This window comes from Mytilus californianus, unplaced genomic scaffold, assembly GCF_021869535.1.
Source record: "Mytilus californianus isolate M0D057914Y unplaced genomic scaffold, xbMytCali1.0.p SCAF_2, whole genome shotgun sequence".
Classification (NCBI taxonomy): Eukaryota; Metazoa; Mollusca; class Bivalvia; order Mytilida; family Mytilidae; genus Mytilus; species Mytilus californianus.
In genome coordinates, this window is record NW_026262668.1 from 138,289,668 (window position 1) to 138,315,717 (window position 26,050).

The window sequence follows — 26,050 nt, forward strand, 5'->3', positions numbered from 1 at the left end:
AATGTTGACATTCTTTTCCTTTAAATAACTCAACACGCACAATACATGCGTTATCCATCTCTAGCTAAGGGGTTTAATTGAAGTTCACATGAATACGGATTCAATGAGGTCGAATTATTCACTTGCAAGTGAATAATTCATCATCAATGTTTCTTAGTTTATTTTGATAAAATGGAACCATACTGGCTGCTAAAAGCGAATTATTATTTCACTATTTCACTTTCATTAATGATTGATAAAAAAAAAATCATATTTTAGATTTTTTATATATCTCGTAGCTAGTGCCCCTTTAATAGCCTATTGTAAAAATTTTATTTATTGATTTTTTTTTTAATTTCAATTATATAAAAACCGTTCAGAAAATGTATTCGAATCTGTTCCAAAGGTTGAAATGCATGACTATAAAATGTTTGTTTGACAACAGAAAAGTATTCAGAGGCTTTCCGAATTCGTACCTTTCGGAATGTTTTGACAATCTCTGATTACATTCATGTAATAATGTCTATATAAATTCAACATATTTTCAAAATTTTAACATTCCAATGTATTTAAGTTTGAGAAGAAGAAATAACTCAACACAAATCTACTGATTGTGTGAATGAAGTGTGACGTTAACGAAGGGAGTAGGTCATTAAACAGTTGTTGCTGTTTTTCCGGTTTATATTGTCAAAAGGACTAAGACAACTGAAAGGAATTTTAGAAATGCTGAAAAACGCGATGCACAGGGCTTTATAGGTAAGTTATATAAATACAGTAACTGTTATTGATCTACAATTTTGTGTATTACACTCTGTATCCAATTAAGTTGATTCTATTTATAAAACCTTTTAAATGTCATACCGTATTAACACTAAAAATCAAATATTCTGTATTAACATATGCGCAACATAAATAAAATAGTACTATGTTGATTTGTTTTCAATTTTTATGTAATCTAGACAGTCGGTTCATTCGAGAATTTGACATTCCTTGGAGTCTGTCGTTGTCGTCCGTTAACTATTAATTTTGATACCAAGGCTATGATTCGACAAAAATGATAGTGAAAGAATAAGTAACTCACTTGTTGTCGAGTATCGAGTTGCGAGTTACGAAAGTCGAGTTGCGAGTTAAGAAAGTCGAGTTGCGAGTTACAAAGGTCGAGTTGCGAGTTACGAAAGTCGAGTTGCGAGTTACTAAGGTCGAGTTGCGAGTTACGAAGATCGAGTTGCGAGTTACAAACGTCGAGTTGCGAGTTACGAAGGTCGAGTTGCGAGCTACGAAAGTCGAGTTGCGTGAAAATGGGGAAAACTATTTTAATTTTTTGGTGCACCTCTTTAACATTTTTGAATGATGATTGCTTATACAATTGTATACAGTATTGTTGATTCTTTTTGTTGTTTGGACTTCATCTGAGTCTCATGCAACAAATGAATGGATTGCTTACATAATCACTACGCAAACTATTTTCTGAAGAAACAGAAAGCATTTTGAAATACAGCGGATGGCTTGTAGTTTAATTATTATTAAATTTCATAGCTAGCACCGTCATATTAAACGTAAAGGGAGACAGCAACTAAACTATAGTACATATATGTAAAAGACCCCTTCTGAAGATTTCGTTAAGAGTGGGCTCTTTGGGGCAGTTGCAGAGGCAATATTTGTTAGGGACCCCAAAATTTATTCTTTGGCAGTGACACTCAAATTCGTGGACGTTTAAGTTACTAGTTAAAATGTCTACATTGGTTAGAGGTGAAGGAGGAAGGCTGAGCGCTCATAAAACCTGTATAACCCAGCCGCATTTTTGCGTCTGTCCTTAGTCAGGAACCTCTAGCCTTTGTTAGTCTTGTATATTTTTTAATTTTGGTTCATCTATATGTTTCGGAGCATAGAATGGCGTCCATTTTCTTGATCTAGTGTGCATTGTGTTTCGGGGCCTGTTCGAGGCTGCCTCTGGGTGTTGGATTTCTCGCTGTGTTGAAGACCCATTGGTGGCCTTGGGTTGACTTGCATATTTTGGTTGGGTTGTTGTCTTTTTGACACATTCCCCGTTTCCATTCTTTATTCTATACATGTAGCTGTCAAAGATTCTTTTGTAAAAGAGGCAAAAGACGCAGTTTTGGAATATGTAACTTCTTTCTAAAAAATGGGTTAATCATACCCAAATCAATCAAGTTAATTTAGGAATAACATGCTGACATGGTGAGATGACACCTGCCAGTCATTCCATATATCAAATATATAGAAGACCTATTGCTTATAGTATCTGTGATATGGACTTGACCAAGAAAACTTAACTTTATTCACTGATCCATGAAATGAGGTCAAGGTCAAGTGAAAATTGTCTTACAGGCATGGGGACCTTGCAAGGTACGCACATACCAAATATAGTTATCCTATTACTTATAATAAGAGAGAAATTAACATAACAAAAAATCTTAACTTTTTTTTCAAGTAGTCTCTGAACCATGAGAATGAGGTCAAGGCCATTGGTCATATGACAGACGGATAGTTCGTTAGATAAGGCATCTAATCTATATACAAAGTATGAAGCATCTAGGTCTTCTACCTTCTGAAATACTAAGCTTTTAAGTCAAGAGCTAACGTCGCCGCCGCCGGATCACTAACCACAAGTCTAGATCGCTTTCTGCGACAGAAGTCGCAGGCGAGACAACTAGACTTATCAACATTTTACAAACCAAAAACCGAGTTAAAATCAAGGTGCTCCCGAAAGGCAAATCATAAACTACTCCACACGGGACACCTGTCGTATGGCTTATAAAAGAATGTATTCCGTGATGAGTTATCCGATGGTATCACATTCGGCGGAGACGACGACGCTGTGGTTTAAGGCAATTTGGTATTTGGAGACAGTTTTTCCTACGTGTTATCTTAAATTATGCCACTGGAAACCCTTAGTTTAGTAGCCTTCATGTAGACAGCAACCCTAAATCCTGAGTTATGCATTATACTATAAAAGAAAGGCGGAACATACCGAAAGGAAGATTTAAAACTCTTTGGTCAAAGACAAAGTGACAAATCCATGTCCAAATTAAACCACGAAAAAATACAAGACAAACCGCTGTTCACAAAAGGCAATATCACAAACCCATCATAATCTGATTTAAATTGCTTTGGAAGGATATGTATATTTTGGTTCACCATGTGGAACGAATCGTGTTGCTCATGATTTACAAATTGACAATGTCTCTTTTGTTGTTCCATATTCGAGACAAAAAGATGATACAATGGTAATAACACTGTGATTGGTTGTGATTCGCTGTGAACCAGCTCTCAGTAGTTAACCAAGAGGACAATTTGATTGGTTCTTTTTGTTTATGGTCTCTATTTTGAGGAGAATTGAAAATAATAATAATCTATGTTACCATACCATCATACACACTAATATAGGTTTCAGTTTGGTTAAATTAGCACATGATTTTCCAGGGAAAATTATTGTATTTACTTATTTACCACAGAGAGCATTCATTATCTTACATGGTAATTCCAAATTTCCTGAGAGTGTTTTTATGCCTGTCTGAAAGTTAATTAGTAACTTCAAGCTTGAAAATATGTGACTAGGTCGGGTAAACTATCAGAAATATATGATAAGGTCAATAAAGTACCCAAAACTTCTTCGTCTGTCATCTTTCTTGGTGTTTCTGGCTGTGTTTTTATCAACTAATTTTCTCACTTTTGGCACTTTGGTATTCCACTTTTACATTACATACCACATGAAACCCAAACAATATGGTAAAAGGTAACATTTTTACCTATACGCAATATATGAAAAGGTATACATTTTTAAAATCTAAAATATATGAAAAGGGTAGGGTAACAGAACCCCAGCAGCACTCCCTATCAATTAAGTGATGAAGTGCCCAGTACTCAGTATATAATACACGTTTTTTTTTATATAATTCACAATGGCTATCTAATTAATTTTTTTGAGGTGCATGCGTCCTTTAAGGGTACATTTTTTTCAAATATTTCCAGTCACCAAATGTGTTTTGATTTCATTAAAATCCGAACAATTTATTAGAAACTTAATGTCAATATATTTTTTCCTAATTTTCAATAGAAATAATCTTTAAATTTATTCACTTCCATTCTAGACATTTTTTTCTCAAGTAATTCAGAATCAAACAATTCTTTAAAAAAAAACCTACGCCTCTCCAAAATATGGGTGGCAGATGCCTGTAAGTACAACTTGATGCCATACTTACCCGGGTAAAACTTTTTCAGGTGCTCTCGTGACAGGCTATGCATGATATTCAAATGAAAAGGAAGCACTTTTTTTTTTAGAAAAATGTACAATACCCAGCTGATATCTGAAACTACAACATTTGTATCAAGGCTGCATGCAGGTAAAAAGTAAACTTGTGACAGACAAGGCTTCCGTGCTCATACCGTAAAAACACACGCCATAACATTTCTTAAAACTGTTCCTTTTATTTTTTTGTAACAGCAGTATAGCTTATTGTAGAATAACGTCTTTCCAAATTAAAAAAAATATCATACTATGATCTATGCCAGGAAGTAACCATAATGCCATAGAAAGACATCTATAGAATGCTTGCGTTGTAGTATTCAGATATACATGCATTGAACAACTTGATTATTAACTATTTGGTATATATATGCACTCTCCGCTTGGGGTTGAATCACAAAGTTAACAAAGTTCAAAACTATTTAATTTATCACATAAAGCACATAACATATCACATTTCTGACTAATTCATGAAATATTTTCCGAAGTTAAATGTGCAATTGTGCATATATCACCCTAAACCTTTGTGAAAGACGAAGAGTTAGCACTTGGTATGCTAATGAATATCCTTTATTCAAACGTCACTGATGAGTTTTGTATAGACGAAACGCGCGTCTGGCGTAGAAAATATTATAAGCCTGGTACCTTTGATAAGTATAAGCCTGGTACCTTTGATAAGTATTTACTTTAAGCCTAATACAGTGCCATATTCTGTGAGATGTCGATAATTTGCAAGTATATTTCATTTGTCTACATGATTTATTTTCTTATGCTTGATTTGTTCAGTACGGTATACATTTTATCTTATTTCTACATTATATCCTGTTTTTTTTTAGAAAATGAACAATGTCGCTTTCATGAAAGAAATTTAAGCGTGCGTGACTTTGCAACATATAGACTATATAAATAAGTATCACATAACTCTTTTAAATCCTGCAATCAAAATACCGGGACCCTTCCTCATGCAGTGTATAACAAAGTTCGGGTACATGTTTGCTTTGTTTATTAAATGCGAAGCAAACCTGTTTATATATACGACCGTTTATATATATAATTCTGAAGAAATTAGAGAAACATAATATTTTTGTAACTCGCAACTCGAATTTCGAAACTCGCAACTCGACCGTCGTAGCTCGCAACTCGACCTTCGTAACTCGCAACTCGACCTTCGTAACTCGCAACTCGACCGTCGTAACTCGCAACTCGACCTTCCTAACTCGCAACTCGACCGTCGTAACTCGCAACTCGACCTTCGTAACTCGCAACTCGACTTTCTTAACTCGCAACTCGACTTTCTTAACTCGCAACTTGCAACTCGACGATAAGAAACCCTCCCGTTGAGATTAATTAACGGTGGTCAAGTATTGCGATTGGATCGTGAAAGAGATCATATCGAGAAGACACATACAACGTCAGTAAATAATCTAATTTCTTAAAGGAACAAGTGTGGACACAGATGAATGTGGATAGTATGTTTGGATGTTTGACAGTGTTTTATATGACAAAAGGAGTTCTATGTTTTTCCTATATGGTGTTATTAACTGTGTTGCATGATGACAACCAACCTGAGCATGAGGAGTGTTGTTTATTTAATATTTAGATTTTATGTTCAAGAGGGCATGGAAGAGACACTAATTGCATTAATGACCAAATGATTATGATAGAATATTTTCCACATCTTTGATTTTGGATAAATTTTGTAGCTAGGAGAGCAACACATAATAGGTTCATTTTTTCATGTGATTTTTTTTTAAATGGGAGATGATATCTGAGAACATGATATCAGGAGGCTGTAATTCAGTGGTTGTCGTTTGTCTATGTGTTACATAATATTTGTTTTTCGTTTATTTTGTGTACATAAATAACATAAATGACTATGCGTTATGGGCTTTGCTCATTGTTGAAGGCTGTACGGTGACCCGTAGTTGTTAATTTCTGTGTCATTTTGGTCTGTTGTGGAGAATTGTCTCATTGGCAATCATACCACATCTTTTTTATATGTATTTGCTCACTATTTGTATGGTTCTATTTATATTACTTTGTGGTGGATTGTCAGTATCATTAGTAAAATATTTTGTTAAAATGTCGAAATTGTTTCTCAGATTAGAAGACATTTATTGGTTTTTAGTAATGAAAATGCCTGACATGATGCTTGGGGCTAGATGAGCTAGAAAGTAAACTTCTGTGTTGTTTTTTATCAATTCTTTGATAACATCTCCTCCAAAGCTGGCCGAAGCAAAAAAAAGTTTTGACCAATATGAAAACGATATCAACAAAAAAACCTTTGTGAGCATGCTTCAAAGACTCATAACTGATCCAAAAGTAATCTGATAGAATTTCAAGCATGTCAAGTGGGTATTATGAAAATCTACATAATATGTCTAAATATCGAAAAAGTTATAGTATTCAATATGAAAAAGGTATTGCAAAATTATTCTCTTTTCAATTTTTTTTTGTTATATGGATACAAATATAAGTGATACCAATACAGTATTTGTTGTGGTATGAAAGTGTTGTAATTAACATTTACTGTAACAATGTTAATTCACACAAATTAAGAAATAAACAAATGAATGAAAAATGTTGAACATGTACAATGAAATTTAGTTTTAGAAATCAATTAGGCCAGATCGGCCTTATAAATTTTTTTTTTTTTTTAACATACTGAATGACCATTTACACTCAGGACCGAGTCATCAGTAGGCAGTACAGATGTATCAAAACAACCTAACATCATATTGCTAGTAGCGAGTGTAGCATTGTCGGGTAAATTTGTTCTTTTTTTAAAATTTGGTTAAAGGACAAAAAAGGTTTGGTTCAAATCATAATAAAATGCTTTTATCTCCTTATTACTTACATTGTACATAGAATGGATACTACCCTGACAAATCCTTGTACATGAGAGTTGTCTGTCAAATCTTTATTTCACAAAGAATGAATTGCATAACAATGAACTGAGCTCAAAGCAAAGCACTTTAATAATACACTTAGACAAAGAGCTCAATCCAGTGATATACTTTGTACTACAGGTCCTTCATGAACATCCTATCCACCAAAGCCATATCTCACAAACATGCCATACTACATGTACATGGTTCGATCAGAAGTCCTGAAAAAGATATGAATTTTATTATCATATTTTAATTATACATACACAGGTTAAAAGTTATATACTCCAATGGCAGTCTTTCCTGCTAAAATGTCATGTGTAGAATGTGATATACCATTTTTGGGTCTATATGGGTACTGTCCTTTATATTCATTAGGTCATTTTGACACAACAAAATATATAGAAAATGTTTACTTTGATCTGGAAATTGAGTTCTTTTTCGCAAAATAAACCCACTAAAACTAAAACTTTGAATGCAAAAGACCCCTAAATGGCTAACAGATATTGCTATAAAGAATAGTCCATGATGATTATTGTTATTAAAGAGTTCATGAAATGTACACCGATTCTGTCAGTTGAATGGACTATAGCTAGAATGAGATAAGTTATATAAACATAAAGGTTTTTTTAACAGTTGTGGTGTAAATTAAATCAGTTTTATTTTATGGTTGACATATTTAAGTATATATGTAGACCATTGGCTTTTCAACACATTGATATTTTACAATATCCATTATCTATTTATTGTTATATTGTTGGTATTTTTCACCTTCCTAAAACAGTTTTAACGCAACATGAATGCAAGCTTAATAGATCTTGATAGTGTGTCCTCACATATTTTGACGTTGCTGAAAAATTTTGGTTGACATATGTATCCTCTTCTCATCGTTTTTCGTGCTATTAAGAATGCATACTGTCGTCACAATTTCCATTGAAAAGGCATGCATAGTACAAATTCATATGACGAACGAAAACATATGATCTGACCATATACATGTAGTTGTATGTATAGGTTATCAGCTTTTCTACACATATTAGCCAGTAAGCCGCAATGAACCTATTATGGCGAGTGAGCGCAGCTGATGAGCTAAAATGAATCAAATTGTGTCCTCAGTGGGGGATATTTTAAGGGATCTATATGAAGAAAACCTGATCACCTGTTTATCGTTCTATTACTGGCTTTTTCACCTCCCTAACTTGGCCTAAGACAGTTTTTACAGACGAAAGCAAGCTTGATAACTACTCCTCACACACATGTATAGATTATCGGCTTTTCTACACGAGTCATGAATATCGTAAAATGTTAGCCAGTGAGCAGGCCCGCAATGAACCTTTTTAGCGAGTGAGCCCAGCTAATGAGCTAAAATGAATCAAATTGTGTACTCAGTCACAGTTGGTGATATTTAAAGGTATCTACACAAAGAAAACCTGCTTATATAAATCTTAGTGGCGGATCCACAACTTTTCATAAAAGGGGGTGGCCGCTGACTGACCTAAGGGTTGCCCACTCCCGTCATGCTTCCCCAGTGGCGGATCCGGGGGGACGGTTCCGAGGGTTGGAACCCCCCCTTTTTTTGGACGATCAATGCATTTGAATGGGGACACATAGTTGGAACACCCCCCCCCCCCCCCCACCCTTTGTCCCGAGTTGGGAACCCCCTTTTATAAAATGGCTGGATCCGCCCCTGCTTCCCTATAAAATCAACCAAATTTTCCACACCCCTGGATCCGTCTATGTAACTGTTTATCGTTCTGCGTAATACTGGCTTTTTCACCTCCCTTACTTGGCCCTAGACAGTAATTGCTTATCTGTTTATTCAGAGACATATATATGTCTCTGGTTTATCGTTCTGTCACTGGCTTTTTTTAGACTAGAGACTTCATGTGTACAAACCTGACGTCAAACTCGTGTACTATAAAAGAAGAGACAAATAATTTCACATTAAATCCTGTAACATTACATCTAAAGATAATTACAATCCAAAGTAAATTATATTACGATGTCAATGGACTAAATTCCCGCGCAAATGTCTTCACTGGGATAGACCAAAACGAATTTTAGGTTTATGTATCATTAACATTCCGATCAATTTACTCAGTTAAATAAAATATATGTGTTAACTATTTTTATATTGGTTTTGAATTTAGTTAATCTATCAGAAAAAAGGATTTATTTCTCGCAGATAGCCCTCAATACTATACACCAACTCGACACTAAAGCTATAAAACCCTAAAACATAATAGTATATGGAATCGTCCAAACGGATTACCTAATATTGATATAGGTGAAATATGTAGATTCAGAATTGTGTACACAGAAATAAGATCAGAAATAAAGCCCTATGTAAGGTGAAAACAATAACACAACAGTATAAAATCATTGTTTATTAAATCTGGGAACAGTATGTCAATATATATGTTCCTGATTAAATTTGCTTGCATAAGAACCATGAAGTTAAAATTTATAACGATTACGTTTATCCTGTCAACCCCTTTTCTTCATTGCATCAAGGCTTCCGTTGCTTTACATCGAGCAGCAATTCAACCAATCGGGGAATGTTAAGTTGGGACATACCTCTATTTTTGGAAGCGTGATCTTTACATCGAGGCTTGCGTTGCTTTACACTGAGGCCACAGTAGTTCGACCAATCGGGGAATGTTTATTTGGGGCATGTGACCTATTGAACTGCAGGTTTTATAATATTTTAATCGAAATTGTAGAAAAATGAAATGTTGTTAGCACATACAAAACAGAAAATGATGAATACTTTTAGTAAAAGATAATTTGGATCCGGGTTCTGTGTATTCACATCATTTGTACAACTCTCCTTACTGATGCCATTTTTTGGAATTTCTGTGACCTAAATGGTTCGCGAAAATTAATATTTTATTATATATATATATAGTAATTATAATGACAACTATTGGAAAAATAAAACTGTCTGTCAAAATGGTTCAACATTATGATCAGTATCCGAGAAGTTTCAAAAGTACACCGTTTTAACTACAAAAGGCAAATTGCTCATCGAAATTTCATAGAGATAAAAATGTAAACAAACATAATTTTTTTCATATTATTAATACATAAACTACTTTTCTCTTAAAAATATCGTTCCATATTACTGTTTGAAATGGTTCTTAAAGTTATTTTGTTTTAGTTTAATCAAACACTTTGTAAAAATGGGAATATTTGTTAAAATTTGATATTTTGGATCGTGAAAGATTGGGAACCACTCTTTGATGATCGTGAAAAGGATCACGAAAGATCTGTTGCCGCTTATTCGTTATTGCTAAAATCCACGAAAACAATCAAATCATTCTTAAAAGGGGTGACATTATAATTTACATTTGTAATTGGTATAGCAAAACATTGGGTTTGCATGACTTATTCCGCTTCACGTTTGTTTCTGAATAGGGCCATGTCTTAGATACATATTTTTTGAATTAGTTGTTATTGGCATTGAACTAGCTGTCAGTAACTGCGAGTACTCTCATATCTGTAAGCTTGTGTCTTTTTTGTTGTGAGGGGTGTATAAATACCCTGCCACGTCCGGTCTGTGTTTTTGTTAGTTTCTGTTTTGTATCGATCTGATGAGTTAAGCCATTTTTAACTGATTTTTATGGTTTGTTCTTATGTTTTACTGTTACACCACTATCCCAGGTTAAGGGAGGGTTGATGACTTCAAACATGTTTGACCCCGCCACATCCTTTGTGTGACTGTCCCATGTCGGGAGCCTGTAGTTCAGTGGTTGTCGATAGTTCATGTCTGTCAAATTTGTTTTCCGTAAATTGTTTTTTTTTATAAATTAAGCCGTTAGTTTTCTCAATTGAATTATTTCATATTTTTCAAGTAAGGGCCTTTTATAGCCGACTATACGGTATGGTATTTTCTCATTGTTGCATGAAGGCCGCACGGTTGCCTATAATTGCTTACATCCACTTCATTTGAACTTTGTTGGATAGCTGTCTCATTTGCAATCATACCACATCTCCTTATTTGTACGATGATAGTTCAATGACATTGGATCTGATTATTTGATAATACCACACCAACTAAATATCACACCGACTAGTTACTTTATAATAATATAAGTCCGTCTATTTGTCCCGAATAAGTTTTATGCCGTATGAAAGTTAAGATGGTTTCATCTGATTTCCATTAATTTTTATGCACAGTTATATCTATAAAACGAAGATCCTTGCTGATTTTTGTAAAAATTGAAAAAAAAAAGCATTGTCTAAAACAACCGCAGGAAAACAACAGTCATATCCCTGACTTGGCACAGGCGTTGTCCTAAGAAAACGATGGGCTAAACCTGGTGTTCTAGCTAGCTAAAACGCCCACTTGTTTGGCAGTTTTTTAATGTTCCGTTATATTGCCAAATTGGTTGAGAAACCCAAACATACATAATTGGTTTACGTGGTCATAACTGGGATCCAGCAGCCAAAACGTACATGTGTAAACAGACATCACAGACATACAACATAACTGAATTAAACTGATTAATTTTTTGATGAGAAACTGATGACGTTTTACAAATTATGAGTAGCAGCTGCATGCAAGCTCCAGACTATTGTATGAGTTGAGAAATGTGCAATCCATACGCGTAGGAAGTTGGTAAATTGTTGTTAAGGTGAGAAAGATTTATAATTTCAAAATTGAAAACATTTCGTTTGTCATAGACTCGGGTATTGAGATGACCACTTCAGTTAAATTCGGGATATATACAATACAATACAATACGATACAATAATGTTTATGTCTAAAAATGGGGCTGCGAAAGCTGTATATGTGGAGTCTGTAATCTGTAGTTCAGGACTATTACTGGAAACCAATCAGAAAAGTTTGTATTGTTAATGGAAATATACCTGTATGTAAAATTAAATGATATAGCTGCTTTGATCTAACCCTTACGAAAACAAAAACGTACACATTTAGATACTTTCAGGGGAAGACCACCAGACCACCCCCTGTCGTTTCACTCATTCGTGGATGCATTTAGCATTATGAATACAAAGATATTTACTTTTCGATAATTTACGCTCTTGGAGGTCTTATTATCTTGGATGCCTAATAAGCATTACCTCTTAATGAAACCAGGTCTTAATATTTAAACCCCTCTACCAAGAAATTTGTTTTCCATGCACAAGTATAAAAATTGCGGTTTTTATCCAACGCAATCATAGGTTTGAACGTTGTTTTCAATTTAGACTTGTTTATATCCATTTTCTTACATCTGTCGATCCGTTTATTTGGCAATCGCCATGGCAGTCAGCAGGGTTTAAGAACATCCGTTGTTCGACTTGCTAGTTAAATGCGTTTTGTGAAAATATACTTTTTCACTTTTTTGGACTTTTGGAAAATGTTGTTTGTGCTGTATTTAAAACCCTCTACCAAGAAATTTGTTTTGCATGCACACGTATAAAAATTGCGGTTTTTATCCAACGCAATCAAAGGTTTGAACGTTGTTTTCAATTAAGACTTGTTTATATATATATTATATAATTCGTATAAATAATATATATATAGTGTTTAAAAATAGCAACTATCAACATTCAATCTTTCTAGGCATGGATCAGTTTGTAAATAAACTGATGCAGTTACTAAATTAAATTATATAAATGCCTAAGAATGTAACTTTAACACACTAATGAGTGTTATAAAAATAGTTGTTATATTTTATATATTCACGCAATATTTCGGTAAACAAATTAGCTTCATCAGGCGCTTGCAGCCATCCAGGTAAAAATTTTGGTGTTCTATTATTTGAAATGTGATATTTTCAAAAGTATGTCCTGTTCTTTAGAGGAGTCTCGTGATTGGGCAGTTTCTTCCTTTGTGTATAAAGACCGGTGATCAAAGGAAGGAATTGCTTATGTTGTAAAGCTGCCAATACTAGCAGTTCTTTCATCAGCTCCTATACTAAACAAAGTTATACCATCTACACAAATTCCAACTGTAAAACGGAGAACTCAATTTATGTATTAACACGAACACCTGTGGCATTCAGTACGTTGGAGAAACAATGGATAAATTTAATATTCGGCTAAATAACCATCGATCATGGTACAAAACCAACAAAAACTGTCCCCTCACAAGACATCTTCGCTCAAAGAAACATGGGACACCACGGCGAGAAGGAGAAGAGAAAACTTTTGGATCCACCAGCTCAATACTTTAGAACCTGATGGGCTTAATGAAGAAGACGAGAAAAGATACAGGAAAGATAAAGAATAATTAATTATACAGCATATCGTCCTTTATATCTCTGTAATATTGGCCAATGGACGTTGCAAACTACAACCACAAATTTTGTAATTAAATAAATAATCTTGAACTTCATCCAAACTTAGTGTTATTTACAAGGCAGCAAAATTCATGTACATTGAGCTGCAAAAGTTTCTTATCTGCATTCGATTTCACCTGGATAGATGCATACTCGAAGAAGCTAGTTTGTCTAGCGAAATATCGCATTGTAAATATTTTTTACATTTTAATATTTACATGCTGAATAGTGTGTTAAAATTACATTGTTATGCAATTTATATATATTATTTGCTTATAAAGATGGTGGTTTACATTACATTGTTATGCAATATATATATATTATTTGCTTATAAAGATGGTGGTTTACATTACATTGTTATGCAATATATATATATTATTTGCTTATAAAGATGGTGGTTTACATTACATTGTTATGCAATATATATATATTATTTGCTTATAAAGATGGTGGTTTACATCTTAATTGTGAAGGTACAAGGCAGTTGGGTTTATATTTAAAAGGCAGGGTTGCTCATTTAATTTAGATTATGTTAACTTGTCATTTGAGATGACTTTCTCATGTGGAGTTAATGGAGATTGTTTACAAGTCTAAATTGAAAACAACGTTCAAACCTATGATTGCGTTGGATAAAAACCGCAATTTTTATACGTGTGCATGCATAACAAATTTCTTGGTATAGGGGTCTAAATACAGCACCAACAACATTTTCCAAAAGACCAAATGAGTGAAAAAGTATATTTTAACAAAACGCATTTCACTAGCAGGTCGAACAACTGATGTTCTTAAACCCTGCTGACTGCCATTGGCGATTGCCAAATAAACGGATCACAAGATGTAACAAAATAGATCTTATTATTAATTTATTACCAAACAGAAAACAATAAACTTGCGGAAAAGATGGTATACCGCAATCATGAGGTGCAAATTTGTACACCATATCCGGATTTCGATAATTAATGTCTCTTCAGTGATGTTAGGAATCGAAACGGTATTTGGAAGGCCATATAATTTACCTCAATTTAGGATAGACTCTTGAATTTTGAAAGAGTCAAAATAGGATGAACGGATCATATAAACCCGAAGGCAAATATAATACAAGCCCAAACGAAAAAATATAAACAAGTCTAAATTGAAAACAACGTTCAAACCTAAAGTTGCGTTGGATAAAAACCGCAACTTTTATACGTGTGCATGCAAAACCAATTTCTTGGTAGAGGGGTCTAAATACAGCACAAACAACATTTTCCAAAAGATCAAATGAGTGAATAAGTATATTTTAACAATACGCATTTCACTAGCAGGTCGAACAACTGATGTTCTTAAAACCTGCTGACTGCCATTGGCGATTGCCAAATAAACGGATCACAAGATGTAACAAAATAGATCTTATTATTAATTTATTACCAAACAGAAAACAATAAACTTGCGGAAAAGATGGTATACCGCAAACATGAGGTGCAAAAATTTGTACACCATATCCGGATTTCGACAATTAATGTCTCTTCAGTGATGTTGGGAATCGAAACGGTATTTGGAAGGCCATATAATTTACCTCAATTTAGGATAGACTCTTGAATTTTGAAAGAGTCAAAATAGGATGAACGGATCATATAAACCCGAAGGCAAATATAATACAAGCCCATACGAAAAAATATAAACAAGTCTAAATTGAAAACAACGTTCAAACCTATGATTGCGTTGGATAAAAACCGCAATTTTTATACGTGTGCATGCAAAACAAATTTCTTGGTAGAGGGGTCTAAATACAGCACAAACAACATTTTCCAAAAGATCAAATGAGTGAAAAAGTATATTTTAACAAAACGCATTTCACTAGCAGGTCGAACAACTGATGTTCTTAAACCCTGCTGACTGCCATTGGCGATTGCCAAATAAACGGATCACAAGATGTAACAAAATAGATCTTATTATTAATTTATTGCCAAACAGAAAACAATAAACTTGCGGAAAAGATGGTATACCGCAAACATGAGGTGCAAAAATTTGTACACCATATCCGGATTTCGACAATTAATGTCTCTTCAGTGATGTTAGGAATCGAAACGGTATTTGGAAGGCCATATAATTTACCTCAATTTAGGATAGACTCTTTATATATTTATGCCACACACAAAAGAGAACGCATTAATTCTTTGTAAATAATTACACGCTTCAACCAATTACAAGTATATCTGATCTTTCATGATCAGTTTTGATTAAAAATTAACAAAATTATACTTTTATTCAAAAATAATTTGAACCTTTTCAAGTAATAACATACTTTAATTTTACTGCACTATCTGACACACTAAAGATTAAGTTTCAACTATATCATGATATATTGAAATGTGTCTATTAAAGATACAAAACGTGATTTTTTTCTTAATGATTCTCATAGGATCGTGTGTCGCCTTTTGTGTTCTTTAAACTACATTTTTTCTTTAACATAGTTCACATTATCATTAAGGAAGCATTTTAACAGACATATTTCTTTTTTCTATTTTTTCTCATTTTGAAAATGCAGCAAATTTTTCACAGATTTTGAAGTAGAATTACACTTAATTGCATTCACGATCCGATCGCAATGCTTGACCACCGTTAGTTATATTTTCACGATAATTTTTCTCGATATACCAAATGACAACCATGGATACATTGAATTTAAAAAATGTTGTTTTTTTTGTTTTGTTATCTTTGTTTCTGTTAGCAAACCATATTTTTGTATTATACAAAAGGTGATACATAAATAAAATATTGAATTAATTGAACTGAATATATTATTTAAAGTATAATATGAAAATTGTATTGGATAAATGTGAATTAGATTTTTAAATGTTTGAGAACCGTTATTAAACCACATGGCATACTTTACCAATAGGAATGATAAAAATAATGTCATATATAATGGTATTTTTGTAGTGTATTTTACCGATTATGTTTGCTTTTTGCAGTGTTTATGTGATGGAGTGTTTTATATTGAGATTTATTTTCTTTCAGAATAATTAATATGAATTAGTGGTTTTATTATATGTGTTTTAAGAGTTCATCAATTCTTCTATTCTCTTATGCAATCTTATTTTCTTGGTATGTTATATCTTCTTAGTACTGTGGTTCTACTCTATTTTCTGGATCATTAGTCTTTCAGTCATGTGTCAAGTTATCTTGTCTTCTATTGGTCATAGTCATTGAGTTCAAAGTTTTACCACACTATTTGAATACCTTGAGAGAGAAAGCTATATATCATAGAATACAGCAGCCATAATTAAAATATTATATTATTACATATTCTGGACACTAATTCCATATTAATCAGGTCAGTTACTAATATTTCTAAGTCTTTAATATTTGTACAGTTTTCCTTTAGTTTGAATCTGAGAGAAAATGTATTTTTGAATAAGTCAAAATGATTGTGCATCAATGGTAAATACTTTACTTTAAGGAAGTATTTTCATGAACTCATAGAAATACTATATCATAGATATTATGTTGTGGAGTCTGAAATCACGTGGACGTCATTTTAGATGCCAGGGGAGTATGTGGTAGATATATTTTTTGCTTACAGTTTCTACCTATGTATTGTTATTTTCGAGATAATATAGGCAAAAACATGAAAATTAGTCAAAAGTCGATATTTAAGGGCCATAATTTCGTAAAGAGTCACCCGATGATTTGGTTGAAGAAATTGTGTTGCTGATCATTTTTGCTGCTAACAGTTTCGACTTTTTTATTGTAGATTTTAAGATAATAAGCAAACACATGGAAATTAGCATGGAAAGTCGTCATTCAAGGGTAAGAAAAAACTAAAGAAGCGGTCCAATAGATTCGATCACAGAGGCTTTTACATTGTTCTTGTATAGCTGATCCTTTTGGCCTTTAACAGTGTCTAACTGTCTATTACATTTTTAGCGGTTATTTTACTTGAGTGCAGTCAAAAAGTTGTATAGATTAGAAAATAGAATAATTCGTTTCTCTAATAAAAAAATTGATGGCAAAAAAATGAAAATAAATATGAATACATTGGATGTTTGCCAGGTGAATAATTCTGGCACCTTTGAGCCTCTAGTTAATTCGACATCCCTCGTCATCAGTTGTATATATTTGAGGCAGTTAAATCCATAGAAATATTGTTTTCTTTTACAAAAAATATGTAAGAGACCAATCAGTTAAAACATCGTTATTTCGTTATATTATTAATCGAATATTTTCAAGGATTTGTGATTCGTTAAAACTTGATCACATGCAGATTTGTATTTACTCAGTTTGCACGCCAATACTGTTGTGTTTAGCTTTTCGTAGGTCAAACAGCATATTGCACAGGGCATACAGCAAGTTACTAAAATACATTATAGAAATCACCAATATTACATTGTTCATTGCAATTGATTAATAATATAACAATTGTAGGCTTTGGTTGAGGTCCTCAGTCAATAGGCTTCTCTTGGTCGTATCAACCTCTTACAAAGGCTATAATTGTATAATATCAATGTGCTAATTGAGTGGCATACAAGGCGACTACGGTGCAAAATAGGTATTATGATCATATTTTATTTCGAAAATATAGAGATAGCATAAATTTATTGATGAATGCAAAGTAGTAAGATGCTGCAAAAAGTATCGTTTATTGCCCTAGGTATAAATAGTAGGATATTAGATGTGCTGACGTCACCGAAAATTATCACGAGTCATACTGGGCTTTCACTGTCATGTTAAGTTGTTCCTTGCTGTAAATGCAGGCTAATTAGCTTACCTATGTTCAATTGAAATCTTGCAAAGCGATTAAAAAGAGACAAATGATGGTAACAAACAAAAACTGAGGGAATTGTTTCAACTCTAAAAGGAGCGAGACCGGGTAATCGTCTAACTGTATTCATCACATGCCATGTAAATCTACACAAGACTGAGAAACAACAACCCACCAACAAAACATACAGCCGCGAACATTTGACTGAATACCAAAAAGATAGATTCTTAGCAAAGAATAAGTAGAGTTACATGAACGAGGCATGTCTATGCCTATTTTGAAAATTGAAGGTGAAACAGTAAGAATATGACTTATCAAGATTACTGATGAACAAAGAGGGAAAACAAGTACTGGGATAAACCAAAATTACAAAATAGCTCGCCGATACCGCCGTGATGAAATTGTTAAATGGTATGCATATTTATAACTGGCTTTTGATATTTTCTTCCGTCTCGTGCTTTCGTTTCCTATCCGATCAACTCGAGGACAAGAAACAACAGCTGCCCCAAAGACATAATTCCGCACCGGAAAGTAACATATCAAACTGAGAACCTAATAACGGTACAAAGTTTCCGGGACAAAGACGCCCAACAGCTGCTGGAACGAGAAAATATTGACCACTTTGTTACCTAAAACGAGCAAAAATCTTCATTCGCTGAAGAGCCATATCAAACACATATCGTCTTGGTGTCCTCTCAATAAATAATTCCGTGTTTGGTGACTATGTTGAACGCATCAATCCCATTGAACTTGAGATAAAGGATACAACATATAAGGTTAAGTCTGTCTCATATCTTGCCTTACATCTAGAAATTGACAATGATGGTCGATTGAGAACAAAACTTTACGACAAATGATTTCAGCTTCCCAATTGTGAACTTTCAATTTCTATGTAGCAACAAGCCTCTAGCGCCTGCATATGGAGTATATATCTCCCAGTTGATACGATATTCCAGAGCTAGCATTTCCTATCATGATTTCCTTGATAGAGGGTTACTGCTCACAAGGATGCTATTAAACCAATTAAGAGTTTCAAGTGGTGAAGTTGAAATCATCCCTTCAATATTGTACTGACGCCATCACGAGTTGGTTAACTGTTATGAAATATCTGTTTAACAGATGACAACGGATATGTCCAAGTTGTCGTAGTCACATTCCCGTCCTTTTTTCCTCTAGTGTGACCTTCCGAATTAGACTTATCACTGGATACTTACATGAGCAACACGACGAGAGCGACATCTGGAGCCGGATCTGCTTACCTTCCGGAGTACATGCGGATTACCTCCGGTTTTTGATGTGATTCGTGTTGCTCAGTCTTTAGTTTTCTATGCTGTGTTTTGTAAACTACTGTTTTTTTTCTGTTTTTAGTTTTTGCCATGACGTTGTCCGTTTGTTTTCGACTTTTGAGTTTAATGTCCTATTGGTATCTGTAACCTCTCTCTTGGAATTTTGACACAGAATTACAACGGAAGTTTTCAACGTTTCAACAAGATTTAACCCCGCGCGGTAACGAGGATAGACGAAGCATGATTACGAAAGTTACGATATGGAGTACTTAAATTTGCTATGCTATGCATTCAAAAAGAACGATACCTTCGTATCTCTAACCCGAATCAGTCTTGCTACGAATTCTGGATTGCATGGATCCTTTTACCAATTTTACCAATTTTAACTCAGTAAAGTCAAGTCAATGGTAAGTCGAATTGGAAAAGTCTTGAGACGAAGACGAAACGAGGCGTTGCTCAAAAGGCCCTCGAAATTCAACAACTGGATCCCTACTTCGACGCTGAATGCTTATAAGAGGCCAGAGTAAAGCTGTATATGGACAGTGTGACTCGTGATCACTGCCGATGACGTTTGCAGTGTGTTGAAACGTGCCTTATTTAGAAACTCTATATCGTCACGGATTGTACAGGTGAAATATTGTTATCATTTTGAATTAAGTATAACCCTGATTTATAAATATTATTATGTCGGAGAATATTGTATAATCTGCATTGTATCTTGGATTCTCTGCGGTGTTGTAGCATACCTGTTGATCTGGGATTAATATAAATTTGTAGATCTTCAACAGGTGTCTATACATCATGTTTTAACTCTAAATTGCCCACAGTAGAACAGATTTTCTTAAATAAAGATCTTAAGATCTGCTTTCAACACCAAACTTTATAACATGTTGTTTTCATTTTTTTTACAGCACTGGGTCGATACCTCTGCTGGTGGACTATCAGTCGCCGAGGGTATCATCAGCTTAGTAGTCAGTACTTCGGTATTGCCATGATTAATAACAAGCCTTTCTAAATTTGCCCGTTTATAAATTTTGAAATTATAAAGAAACTAAGGTTTCAACTCCGTCAGGCAAAGTTGGCCTTAGAAGGATTTGGCTATTATTTTAGGTCATTTTTTATTATATAGCTCTTCAACAATTTCGGATTTATACATCCTTGGCTTTCAAATATTCGGCTTTGAGCGTTCCCGATGAAGGTCAATCCAGAAAATCGCTTCGGACGCATTAAATTTAAAACGTGTTGTTTTCATTTTTTTCTAACTATTCCCTCCACCCCACCCAGCGCCTTTTTTCCACTCCGGAAAACCTAGTTAGATATACAAAAAGGTATCATCAGCTCAGTATAAAGCCAATATTGTGGGGAAACTGGTGAAGTATAAAAAAATAATAGAAAGGTAACTCTTCGTATGATACATGTAACAAAATCAAGTGTGTTTACATCTGTAGCCATTATGATATTATTAAAAGGTGTTTCGAAACCACAAACGTACATTTTTTGGAAAAAACGGTTGAACCATGTCAGCTGAAATATACTTGCAAATGCATATTGTTTTATTTTCATTGATAACGAGAAAATAGTGTATAACGACAAACATATTTTATTTAACTAACCACGGCACCAGGATAAGCAGAATAATCAGAAACATAGTCAAATAAATTGTAGTGGAATAAAGTATAACATAATTAGAGTTTTTGATTTGATTGAACAATTTTTAATAATATATATTTGTGAGATTAATTTTCCTATTGACTTAAATTCAAAAGTTTAACATCTGCTGCATATCAATCGATTTTGTTGATAAATGTTCCTGAACTTTGCACGTCTAGCTGTATACATATACATTAAGGCGTCAGTTGTTTACCAATGTTCAAATCTCGTAAATCGATTAAGCAGAGACAAAACAAAATAACAAACAAAAACTGAGGGAATCACAATAACTCAAAAAAAAAACCAAAAAAAAACAAGACCGGGTACGTCGACAGGGTAAGCGTCTCCTGCTATGCGTGTATCACAACTGTACTGATATCTAAAGATCTAAGACCGCGAAAACAAACCTGTCTCTAGTGACTTGAGACACCGACAAAGGAACTTTATTTGTATGGGGATGATGCACAAGATGAATCGATAGATTGGGATTTTCATCCCTGAGGGTTAAGGTCTGTAATACAGGTGTAGCATTATGAAATGACCGGTTCATTTTTATCTTTGAATATAATAAGATAGTATACAGTCAACAGGAAAATAAAGTGAGTTTCGCACGTGTTCCCATAGCACTATTTTGATCATTTATACTCAAAACTCGAATAGCCTATTGTTCAAGTCACTCGATCATTTAAGATGTAAATGATAACATTATATGCTAACTCTCTTTTCATTTCATGTTGTTTAATTATTTCTTTTTGTCAGAACGTTTCGGGGTATTGTGAACTTATCAATATCCTACTTGAAAAGAACGTGTCAAACAGTGAAGAGATCCATTGTCATTGTTTCCAAGGGCGATGATATTTTACCACTAAATTTCGACTGCAGTGCTACAACAAAGAATGTCAAGCTCATGTAAATTTTGCAATTGTTTAGTAAAACTGTTGTTACTGGTCCTGACACTGTTATGTACATTTCATCAAAGATGCCAGGCTTATAATTTGGTAAGACGACGCTCATTTCGTCTGCATAAGACCAATCAATGTCGCTTTACTCAAAACAGATAAAAGAACAAATTTAATAGGAGTTGAAGGAAATGTTGGATTGGAATACATTTCAAGGTGATTCTAGTTTTAATGTTTAACATTATGCGGAAAGAAATATGTATCATAAGTTGTTTTACAATTATATGTGAATTATTTCGTTTCAGATGTGATTGTTTCAGCGTGTTGATACAATGGTGCTTTTAATGAACACAACTACAGTATTAAATAGAACCAATATGACTGACATGGGTGATTATTATGGCCCAGCTCTTACGAGTTTTTTCGCTGTTTGGTTGATCATGATAATTTTGTGTTCTATAATAGGAAACATTCTTGTAATGTTAGTGATTCTGTTGGATAGCAAAATGCGCCACGTGCACAACAGTACCAATTTGTTCTTGTTTAATCTTGCATTGTCTGATGTTATGACTGGGATATTGGATGCTCCTGTGTCTCTCTACACACTCACACAAGAACATTGGGATTTGGGAGATTTCCTGTGCAATGTAAACCTTTTTCTGAACGCTACATTTTTGTTCACATCCGTCCACAGTTTGATGTATATAAGTATCCATAAATACTTATCCGTTAAGCGTTTATCCGAATGTAATACACTTCCAGTTGGTAAATGCGCCTGTTATACGATGATTTTAGCGTCATGGGGATGGGGGATTGTTTTTGCTCTCCTCACTACTTTGTACCTGAGCGCAGCAGTATACAAAGCTAAAACTATACAATGTGGACCAAAGTACCCGATTTTTAATATTAAATCATTTGCACTATCTTTTGGAAATTTAATGTTGAACTTTGTGATACCTCTCATTATTATGATAATTATGTATTCGAGGATATACTTTATAATAAAGGCGGATGCAGTGTTTCGACGCAAGTCAACAAATTTAGACTCAAAGATAAGGAGCCGTTCTGATCCAAATGTTGTAAATGAAAAGGCTGTCATTCATACCTTAGTAATCGTATTAAGTTGTTTTATTATATGTTGGCTTCCATACATGTTCTATACAAACTTCATATTCTTCACAATTGACAGAAAGACAATTCCAGCTTTCATAAATCCTTTGGTAAGTAAAATTATTGAACTGAATACTATGGGGAGTTCCCAAAGCAATATATTTAACTTAACCATATCTATTTATAAAAGGGGGTTGACACCCATCCCTGCAACTCCTGAACTTAAGGTAGCTTTAATTTAGTTCTATGGTAGATCTATTTTCCTTTATGATCCGAATAGCTTATCGATTCTTCAAAATCAACATGTAGTATTGTGATTTTATGAAAATATGTTAAGATATTCAAAATATATTTTAAGTGTATGGTAGAAATTATTAAAATGTAAAATAACAAAAATGCCAAACTCCAAGGAAATTTCAAAACGCAAAATCCCTCATCAAATGAAAAAATCAAAAGTTCAAACACATCAAACGAATGGAAAACAACTCTCACATTCCTGACTTGGTACAGGCATTTCCTTATGAAGAAAATGGTTGATTAAACCTGGTTTTATAGTTAGCTTAACCTCTCACTTGTATGACAGTCGCATAAAATTCAATTATATTGACATCAATGTGTGAACGAAACAAATACATTCCATTTCCAGTACGATTGGACCATTTTGATATTTTGACCCTGTAAAAAAAACAATATTGGGGAAATTTGTCCGCTATCTCTTTCATTGTACATAATTGGTGATGCTGTTGAAAGACTACCAGTCTGCCTTGTAACCATGGTTATGTACTGACCTGGTGTTATTGAGACATTGTGATTATCAGTTATCAGTTTATGAAGTGTATAATTATTCTAACTCTAATGTTGGGACTGTATTAGTCAAAGTTGCCGTTTGGTGATTTTTCTGTTGCTTCGATGATTTTAAATGATTTATAATTGCTTGATTGAATGTTTGATAGATTGATTGATTGATTGATGGATGGATGGATTGATTGACTTGTCGGTGGGGATTTCACGGCGCATCCGCACCCAGCGACTATAAAGTATCGCCACGGCGAGAACAAATTTTCTAAAATAATACAATTAAGTCACGCAAAAGATCAATAACAACGATAAAACCGTTGATAAATATAGAATAATGGCATTTTTGGTTATTATATTGACTTTATCAGCAAGAATACCAATCGAGCCCGCTAGGGCGAACTGATATTCGAGATGATGAAGTCAGTATAAAAAAATAAAATTATTCTTTTTATCGGCATTTTGTATTTACAAAATTGTTTTTATGGTTGAGAATATGAATTAGCTAGTAAAACTACTTTTACGCGTACAAAACGTTGTGATAGTTGTTCGATTGTATGAATAAAGTCGCGTGCATTTCTTTGAAAAATAGACGCGGATGAACATGAACACGCTACGTTGCTACACTAAAACGTGACGTCATTGCCTAATATTTTCGAGTATCAAGTCCTGTCCATGATCTTAACAAATATTAGGCAGTAAAAAAGGAAAAAATGTACAAAGTGCCGATAAAACCAATTCCAATACTATACATTATAATATAAATTTATCATTTATAGTGTTAACTGTGTAATTAACTGTGTAAGAAAAACCATTATAGACGCTATTTTGCCTAAGCAGGTAATTATATATAAACAAGTTTACTTTTATAAATAATACGAATTATATTTCAGGCTTATTGTTTTGGATTTTCAAGCAGTGCATGCAATCCAGTCATATATGCATTCAGGTTTCCAGATTTCAAGAACGGTTACTTACACATCTTATTGAAGCTTTCTTGTCGAAAATCAAAAAGTAAGTTAAAATGCGTGCACTATAACTGACAGATAAGTTTTTACACGCATCAATTGATGAGTATGACAAACGTTTAATATATTAGTTGGGGCTACGTAAAGGATATATAGTCTTTGTTTAGAGTACCTTATATAACATTCACATTACGGTTTGATAAAAGAAGAAAGTGACATACTTGGACATTAGGGGTTTATGACAAAGTTAATGTCAAAAGTCAGGACACTGCAATGATGTATTGATCAGTAAACGACAGTTACCATACAACTTTTTAAATGACAATCTCAGTCGTTCTTTCAAGCAAACTTGCTGCAAATAGTATTAAAGTTTAAAAATTAGGTCGAAATTTGTCAAAGTGAGAAAAAGTTCTAGTATATCGTATCAACTGTGATGCGTAAACGTCATATTCTATGTCGGATAGTATATCAATACTCAAGAATAAGAAGTTGACATTAGAAAAACTTGAAATCATGGATTTTGTCATAGATCCTATTTTAAAGTTTAATATTAAGTTTACACTGGTAAAAGAGATATAACTACTCATTGAAAAAAGATTATTGAGTGACATGTCATCATCAATTCATCTGAGAGGGAACATATGGCAAAATCAAAGGTACTTTATTTAAATCATTTGCACCACGTGACTTTGTCCCTTTTGATCAAATTACTTCCCTTAGCTTAAGATTGAAAATATAATTTATTATAGATTTGCGGATAATTCAGTCCTTTTCCGTCATGTATCTAAAACTAATGTTTATTTAAAAACTTCCTTTGGCGGATATTTACAAAAATGCTGTGTAATTCTAAGGGAAAATGCTTAAAATTTGACTTTTTACGAAATGGGAAGGTTGAAATCATCATGTTTTTAAAAGAATTTGGCCGAAAACTTAAGAAAGCAGGTAAGTTAAAAGTTATTTTACTTTAAAATTCAACCTACAAGGTGTTTCCCTATATGCGAACAAATCATGAACAATATCTTCTTGCATGTGTATTTCTGTTTTGAATCTTGCTATTTTACGATTTTACGTCATTGTATTTGATCTTATATAACAATTACACAATGGTTACGCTTCCGATTTTTAAACTAAAAAGGCCGAAAGATTTCAGAGTAGACAATGTCCATTTGTACAC

The 26,050-nt window shown here is 33.6% G+C and overlaps 1 protein-coding gene across 4 annotated transcripts in view; it reads left to right on the forward strand.

Moving 5' to 3' along the window:
* Positions 1-449: 449 nt before the first annotated feature.
* LOC127731212 (trace amine-associated receptor 1-like) overlaps positions 450-26,050 on the forward strand; it is a 51,030-nt gene continuing 25,429 nt past the window's right edge. For 2 of the 4 annotated variants that reach the window (XM_052240169.1, XM_052240168.1), the window contains exons 1-4: positions 450-735; positions 17,161-17,216; positions 22,309-23,223; positions 24,802-24,922. In XM_052240169.1, the coding sequence (XP_052096129.1) occupies positions 22,336-23,223; positions 24,802-24,922 (1,009 nt within the window). In that variant the 5' untranslated portion in view covers positions 450-735; positions 17,161-17,216; positions 22,309-22,335. The other 2 variants (XR_007995559.1, XM_052240170.1) reach the window with 2 other exon arrangements.